Source organism: Papilio machaon, chromosome 21, assembly GCF_912999745.1.
Source record: "Papilio machaon chromosome 21, ilPapMach1.1, whole genome shotgun sequence".
Lineage (NCBI taxonomy): Eukaryota > Metazoa > Arthropoda > Insecta > Lepidoptera > Papilionidae > Papilio > Papilio machaon.
In genome coordinates, this window is record NC_060006.1 from 2,766,603 (window position 1) to 2,775,657 (window position 9,055).

Genomic DNA, 9,055 nt, shown 5'->3' on the forward strand with positions numbered 1-9,055 from the left:
GCTCATACTTTTATACATTTACGTTTCAGTAAATTTTGCACAACTCAAGCCAAATAGATAAGAAACAATATACGTATCATAAAAGGATTTAAATATAAAGAGGTATGATCAAAACAGGATGAACTTACCTTGCATTTTTATAACAAAACATGTAAAAATATTATTTTCGAAACCGTGGTCAAGTGATCGCTCCCAACGCTACCGAATGATTGCCTGGCGCAGGGTGGGAGGTTCCTTATGTGACAAAACGGTAACGTCGCGCTCTCATTTCAAATAACCGAAAAATTAATAATGACCGCTTTGCCTCCTGTGGCCGCTTTGAGCTGACCTCCCCTACTTGTTTGTTTTTCCAGAGAAAACAGCGATAAATCACAGTTGTATGTTTTACGTAAGAAAACGTGCTAATTGTAGAAAACATTTATTTGTAAAGTGCAGGAATTATGTGTAAAATGATTCAGCACATATTGCAGATTAGAACAGCAATACACCTGCTTAGGGTTGCCAGGTCACCAAACCTAATAGCCGGACAGACTAGCCAGTTTGGCCGGACATGTAGGTAGAATGATCAGACACGTTTATTTTGGCCGGACACACAATCATAAAGCCCGACCATGTCCGGCTTTATCCGGACGCCTGGCAACGCTACACCTGCTCATGGCCTCTAACTTAGTTGTGATCATTGAAAATTTACTATAGAATTTGAATAATTTTATCTAAGAGATGCTTTAACCAATTTAATGATGACGATAGCAACCGAAAAACTTATTTTATCTCTTAACTGAGCGATTCATCTATTTTCGTGGGTGTCAGACCCATACAGAATTATTAACATAAATTAAAAAAAATATCCAAATTCAATCTATTCCTAATTATTATTTGGTAAGATTATAACGACATTTTACATTAGAAAGTTTTTACTTGGAGTTCATTTCATTAAATTCTGGAACAGCGCCATCTATTGCTGCCTCTATTAGTTATTTGCAATTAAAATCAGATTCACAACGTCTTCGTTAATCATTAGTACCAATAACTAAATATAGATGGCAGTCATCACCCAAGTCTACTGCAAATAAAAAACATGTCAAACGGAATGCTGACTAAAAATAAGACTATTCAATCCAGTTTAATTAAATACTCATTTATTTGAAAGAATACGAATATTTTTACTAATTATAGGAAGGTTTATTAAAAGTACACATGAAAATTACAACATTTATTTAACACGCTTAAACCCACAAATATACAAAAATAGTGATTTTGGTACAAATATTTTGTTCACATAAAAATGTAGCTTTAGGCTAGAAAACAAAGCATTAATTTCTTAAAAAATAAACAAGTCTTGAGTTTTTGAACACATTAAATCGATCAAACCTAGAATAGTTAAAGCTCAAGTAAATGTAAAATAAAATAAATAATTTAAAGTTTATTCCGTATTTAAAATAAATCTCAACATTTGTTTACAAGTTGTGCTGTATTTAACTCATTAAAAATATATAATTTTTAACTAATTGGGGTATTCGAATATATTTTTACTATGTAAAATCTAAAATATTTTATAAATACATACCTTTTGACATAGTCTTTTTATAAAATATATATAAATTGTACCAAATGTGTTATGAAACAATATACCGTGCACAATAATTCATATTTTAATGTAACACGTATAGACTTTGATATCACAAATAAAAGCTTGATTTGTTTCAAATAGTAGTTACAGATTATATATTTCTTGGAATGTTCGTGTAATGGAACGTAAAATGAAAGAGTGATCTATATTACTCTTTTACTATCTATATAGTGACAATTTAAAGTAAGACGGAAGAGAAAGAAAGAGACAAAGCGTGAAAGATAAAGATTAAAATTGTGTAGATTATCGGAAAAATCGTATTTGATAATTTCAAAAGCTGAATCCACGTGTTGAATACACAAATTGTTTAGCGCACGCTATTTTTTTATTTTCTTTTTTTTTAATAAATTTTCACTCTTACAGCTAACTTGTAAAAACATAAGAGTCTTTTAATAAACAAAACTATGACGTCATTGGTGTATATTTTTTCTTTAAATGCACACAAGTCGAACAATTCACACATAAAAACTAAAACCACCACATATAGAAAAAAAATCAACAACTTTTTATGTTTTCACTCACAAAAATATATTACCCCTCTTTTCTTCTTTTAAATAATGAGAAGGATAACATGATTTCGTAGATATTTCGCTAGTGGAAATAATGTTAAGACCATGCCTGAACATTCCCTTCTCTATGCATCCGTGCGATCTCTGTACGTAACTTCTTCTCGTTGTCTATGGCGGCTCTGACGTCAGCCTCCCGCTCCGCCACTTCTTCCAACTTCTCCTTCTCTACTCTGAGACCATTTAATTGCGATTGCAGCGCCGCTATCGTCGAGTATTCTGTATTCTTCAACTGAAAATATAGATTATATACGAAAACTGAAAATATATATTATATTTGCGTCCATCCATACAAAAATTCCCATTAACGCGTGTGCTCAAACAATAGTACTGCACTATTCTATTGCTCTACCATATTGTTCTGCCTTCGTGTGAAACTAGCATTACGGTTTCCCTAGATTGCTTTACCTGTGTCTCCCGCTCCTTGGCGCGTACTTGCTGGTGGAAGTCCTCCATTTCCTGGAGTATCTTCTCCCTCTCCAGCACGTTGACTCGCTGCTGCTGTCTACCGACTTCTATCTTCTCTTCTATTTGTCTTCTTAGTGACGTCACCACGTCCCGCATTAGTATGGAGCGTGCTTCGCGCTCTTTTGCCCAGAGCTAAATTACATAAGAACAATAAGCAAAACTATTATTTGATTATTGATTTAAATAAAGTACTGCTTTGTTCAGGGCTAGTGCTGTCAGAAAAAAGTAAGATATATGTTGAAATCATCAATATTTAATGTTATTTTAAATAATTGTTCAAGTTTAAATATGGCACCATCATCATTTGTGCAACCGGTTACAATCCGGCAACTCGGTATGTCCTGTCGCTATTTTATTTTTCACTCTTTTTTATTATTATTACATTTACAGCAATATCCTGTACATTCCATCTCCAATCCTAACAGTATAGAATATAACACACAAGACAAGACAGCTACTCTCAGACAAGGATCTTATGGCACTTTTTTATGACAGACAAAGAGATAACACCAAGCAACAAGGAGCTGTTATAATTTAGTGTAGCTTATGAAAAATTGTCAAATTATATACATCTTTATTGTGTTTTAATGATATTTAACTTGAATGTTTATAAATGAAACATTATTACCTTGTCTTGTTTCTCATTGATCTGCCTCGCCTCGCCGTCGTACATCGTCTCAATGTTCTTCTCTCTCTGACGCTCTCTCTCTCTGCACTCCTCCACCTCGCGCAGCGCCACCTCCAGGACTCTCTTGTAACTAACACATCTCTCTTGTTCCGACTCCAAATCCTAGAATTACATCATTTAATATGATTATTAAATTTAGTAGTTTTTGAGTTTATTTGTACCTAGCTGTCGCCCGCGATTCCGTCCGCACGGCATTAGAAAAAACTTAATTAACTACATCTGCACCAAATTTCATTAAAATCCGTTGAGCTGTTCCGGAGATACCCTCAAACAAACATCCATCCATCTAAACATTGGCATTTATAATATTAGTAAAATTTATTTTGAACTACACTCACCTTTATAACAGCACTCTGCAATTTCTCCAGCATTTTCAAGTCTAACTCTATCTCTCTCATAACTGCGGCTACTTTCCTCTTCAATTTATACTTATGCAGGCCCATATTTACAAGATTCGTATCTCTTTCTGCTACAAGCCGTGCGTGTTCTCTCTCTCTTTCTTCAGCTATGAATCGTAACTCATCTAATATCATCTTCTCTTTCTCTTCTTGCTTTCTCAATTTCTTGACGACTGTCTCTTTCTCACTTAGTTCTGCTATTTGACCTTCTAAACTTTCATGGAGCTCCTAAAAAAATATTTTGTGAAAGATCACCCAATTATATTAATCAAAGCCTTACTTTTCATGAATTTTAATAAAAGTTAACCTTCATTTGTAGCTCTTTCTCTTTTAATCTCTCTTCTTCTATTTGAATCTGTCTGCGGAGAGACTCGTCCCTTTCCTGTAGACATTTTCTGGTTTCCTCTTCTTCTTTCTTCTTTTGTAATTCTTTTTCCACTATTTGTTCCATCCTGAAAATATAACAAATTGGCATCCAATTGAATCAAATATTTGAAGATTGAAACCTTTCTTAAAACTGTTTATATATGGGGAAGAAAAAAAATATCTTTTTATTGACTCACTGTTAAAAGATTATGTAATTAAAGTAATAATTAAATAAAAAAAGATAACTTACCAACAACAAATAATACAAAGGAAATGCAAGTAAACTAAAAAAAAAACTGTTTTTTAACTTACAGAAAATTTAACAAGTACCAGGAGTACATAACATACCAAGCAGATTTAAGTTTTCCATTAGCAACATAAGTGTTGGCAGCCCTCAGCTCAGGCTGACGCAATCTCCATGCATGATGCAGGCGGAGTTCCGCCTCATGTCTTCGCAATTGCTCCTCCTTTTCCATGATTCCCTGGTTGATCTCTTGCAGAGTTGAAGTTGGCACTTTGTTGAGATAGGAACTTAAAGGGAAAATTACAAATGTAAGTAGCAGTCTATATAATGATATTTGGCTAGAAATATAGCCTAGATTTAAACTTTTCTATTAGTTTTCTAGAATTCTCTATCAGTAATGTAGATTTTAATTATTAATTTTGTATTTATCGGAAACAAAAATTGAATTTTTTGTCTTTATAATAGAGTATAGAAAAGACAGAAAGTTACAAATAAAATAAGATGTAAGTAAAAATAACATGATATTAAGGAAATTTTAATAGATTAAAATAAATATTTTACCCATTCTTGTAGTATTTAGGCTGAGCGGCTAACATTTTCAACTCCTGTTGGTATTGCATATTTTCTTGGAACAGCATTAGTTCCAACTTTTTACGCCTTTCTTCTAGTTTTCTGCAATGTCAAAATATAACGAAACTGATTATCTAACTATTGGAATGTATGGAGAAAATAAAATACTTAAAAAAATGTGATTGAACACACATTGTGCATAAAATGTTAGTTTTATATCTTATTTAATGTTGTGTGTCCCCTTCTCCGTTGATTAAAGGTAAGCAACGCATCTGCATTTGTGGATGTACATGGGCAACGGTCGCTATTTCGGCGAATTCAGGTGACTGTTTGCTCGTTTGCCACCTTTTCAAATAAAAAAAATCATACTATAAAGAAACTGGAATCTTACAATACTATTCCTACAGTTACTAAAAAAAATTAAAGTTTAAAGTTATATATCAAAATAAACCAACGCTGATCGCATTTTCTTCTGCCGGAGTATCTCAGCTTCTTTCTTGGCTCGTTCATAATAATCCTCAGTGGTCCAAAGTTCATGGTGGCGTGATTTGTTGGTATTTGTCTCAAAGTAATCTGCAATCTTACGCAGCTCTTCAGCCTTACGACGTTCGTTGTCACGTCTTTGTGCTGCTAAAGCCTGCAGCTGCCATTGTGGTTTTGGTCGAGACATGATCTGACAACATGTTTAAATTTTAAATAAAGACCATGTTTTTGTTGACACAGAATTTAAAATAAAGTGAGTCAGTAAAGTATTCTAAATTAAATAGATTACATCTATTCCTGTTCCATTCTAGAATTCATACAGATCCATTCATCAGTTCTTGATTTATATTGTAACAATCACACATCTATTCATCTAAACTTAAATTTATTACATAAGTAAGATTTTAGTTATCATATAAGTTAGACTATTTTTTATTGATTAGATTTATGTTTAATAGTAAATTTAGATAAATATTAAAACAATATTTGTTTCAAATCAATAAATAAAAATGAAAGTAACTATTTTAATTTGTCCCAAAAAATGACAACCTTCACATGAAGCTTTATTTGGTAAATTCAACTTGATCACCTTGACTGAAGTTATAAACAAAATAAGTACAAGCTTTTTGTTATGCAAATAAGTATATTAATGTGATAATAGTTTTTCTTCAAATACTGAGTATTCTATTATTTTAAAAATAAAACAGATGTAATATTTAATATCTTACAAATATTACTAATGATGGATAGATAGATGGATGTTTGTTGGAAGTTATCTCCGGAATGGCTCAATAGTTCTTGATGAAATTTGGTACAAAGTAGAAGAAACTCTGTTAGTATGGACTTGCGGATGAAAGCTAGTTGACTATATATTGAAAACAATTACATCTATTAGGTGATCCCATATAATATGTAACCATTTCAATCATATGAGTCGAAATATTAAAAAAAATGTTAAGAAAGAGAGAATTTTTGTTTCAAATTTAAAGTTTACTATTTAAATTTATACTACTTGTCTAATGAAAAATATTTAGAAACATCAGTGCAGGTCGCTAAAAGAGTTTTTGACAAAAAATTTACTCACTTATTTTCTGTTCCAATTTAATTTTTCTTTTCTTAGTTTAATTAATATAAAATGTACTTCAACAATGAAATGCTTCGTCAAAATAACAATGTTTGTTTCAAAATAATAACTTACTAGTTTAATAAATTGCTTTAAAAACATGGAATTTATATATAATTAATAACTTTCTCGATCTATGTTTTAAGTCTGTCATGACAATAAAAAAAAGTGTTTAGTGACTCATTAGTTAAATCAATATTTACCAACCTGTTCGCTTCACTGCACACACGAATAATACACGATATGGTCACCAGATTGAGAATAATTCGACCTCAGTCTTCAATGACTGGGTCGTTTATTTCACTTCGCGTGGGCGCTAACCGTCGAGCAACTGGGCCGTATGAGGTCAATCGAATAATTAAACTACGTAATATTTCACTTCCTATCGTGTTACATATGAGATCGTTTTCTGTCACGAGATTGTGATACAATCATCACATAACACATCGTTAACCAAATTGAAGCTCAAAACAAAATATTCGTTAAGTCAAATGTGACATTTAATCAACATGAGGTGACAGTTGCTAAGCAACCATGACGTTTAGAAACAAATAATGTTCGTTCTTGAACTTGAAATGTAATTTGGCGGTCATTCGGCTTATGGCAAATTGTTTAAGAACCTATTTAAAATATTTTAATGTACCCACCCAATTTTGTACAGTATCATATGTTCAAGTACTGTTTTTTTTTTGTTTCAAAACGTAATTGATAAATATTTTGTTTAATTATTTATGATCTAAGTTCATTTGAAGTAGTTTTTTCAATAGTAGTTAGAGTATTATTTGATATTAAGTTATGTTTATTTTATATTATTTGGTATAGTAATATCTCGACCGTATCAGACGCGTTTTCGTATCATCTTTAAAATATAAATCAGAAATTGTGATGTGTAGTGATTTGTGATACGCACAGAGCTGAAAAAAGGCCAGAGGTTGTTCATTTAAAAAAAAAACATGTAAGACAATAAGGTTTTAAAAATAACAGTAATAAATTAGTTAAGGTACCTCTGTATTCATTTAACATCATCGAAATTCATTTTGATGCCTGATGTTAGAATTATGTATAAAACATGCTACGAAATTGCTATTTAAACCTTTCAGGGTGTATAGAAAAAGTCAAAGCTCTAAATTTTGTACCGGCTATGTAACGCGATGTAATCTTCGTTCCCTGATTCTGTTTGTTTGCTGACAATGACTCTTCTTCCGACATTGCTCCAGTATCGTATTAGAATGAACATTGATATTTGTAAAATTTACATTAACTTTCATTGCGGATCACCGATAGCTATGTGGTATAGGATGCGAACTGCGGTACAATAAATTGTGATTGCGGCTTGAAATCCGCTCTCTCGAGAGTTGTAGACAATGTTCGAACAAAATTTTACACTTGTTTTTTTGTTTGAAAAAAGTTCAAAGTTTCTAGCTAGCTCACTATATTAATTTCCCTTATGCTCTATAAACTTCAGTAGTACAATAAAATTACGTACAACGGCTGAATGGCGGAGGACCGCGTACTGTGGAAGGAATTGGGAAAGGCCTATGCCCAGCAGTGGGCAGATAAAGGCTGATGATGGCTGAATTAGAGTTGTAGGAAGTGAATTGCAAAGCGTCCGTAATTGACGACCACAATCAAATTGAAGAAGTATGTTTACATTAAATATGTTGCAAGTCATAGACATCCTGCTAAAACAATTTCATAAAATATTTTCACTTTATTCACGTCATATTGTGATGATATAATTATATATATATTTTTAAAGATGCCAGTTCGTGTTGAGTATTTAAATCCTTAGAACATCTGTTTACAACGTTCATAAATCATATATCAGTAGTTATTATTTAACACTTAAGCAAGGCACGCATATCTAATAAGCTTGAAAGCTCTTGTTTTCATTGAAGCGTCTGTAAGCTTACGGCCTTCAAGGTGATAGCGGGTCACATTCCGGCCTGCAGAGAGAGACGGATATATCTTCCATCTCTTTTTAACAATCATGGAGGACTTAAAATTGTTGCCATGCGGCCAAATTAAATATTGTGTTGGTAGTTTTAATAATTCTTAGTTTGAAATTAGAAAAGGAGATTAGTTCCAAATTTTAGTTTAAACTTATAAAAGAACAGTAAATTTTAAATTAATTTAGTAACTTTAAAGAAATATTTACTTATTATAATTTGTTGTCTGTTTTAAATAATAGTACATATTAATTTTAAAAAAAAATACTTTTAGAATTTCACTGTATTTCATTCTGTAGCTTGTATACACGATTTTTTAAAGGATAAACGATCACGCCATATCTTTTCCAATTTAATGTCAGATAACGGGTGACAATCATATTTACTATCACGAATACAAGTAATTTGCGATTATTACAATAATTTATTATTACAAAACTTAAAATAAACAAACTTAAGAATAAATAAAAAATAAATAGTAGAAATTGATAACTTTTAATAAATTCTTTAGTAACATACAGTTAACATAAACTGGCAGCACAGGCAGCCGGCAGTCAGTCGGGTTAAGGC

The 9,055-nt window shown here is 31.8% G+C and overlaps 1 protein-coding gene across 1 annotated transcript; it reads right to left on the bottom strand.

Moving 5' to 3' along the window:
• Window positions 1-2,158: 2,158 nt before the first annotated feature.
• LOC106709116 (trichoplein keratin filament-binding protein) lies at window positions 2,159-7,007 on the bottom strand. The gene is made up of 9 exons (XM_014500815.2): window positions 6,744-7,007; window positions 5,386-5,603; window positions 4,922-5,032; window positions 4,465-4,647; window positions 4,058-4,202; window positions 3,691-3,978; window positions 3,293-3,454; window positions 2,605-2,796; window positions 2,159-2,428 (listed from the first exon to the last, which is right to left on the bottom strand). The coding sequence occupies exons 2-9, from the start codon at window positions 5,598-5,600 to the stop codon at window positions 2,237-2,239; spliced, it is 1,488 nt and encodes a 495-aa protein (XP_014356301.2). The 5' UTR covers window positions 5,601-5,603; window positions 6,744-7,007; the 3' UTR covers window positions 2,159-2,236.
• Window positions 7,008-9,055: the final 2,048 nt, after the last annotated feature.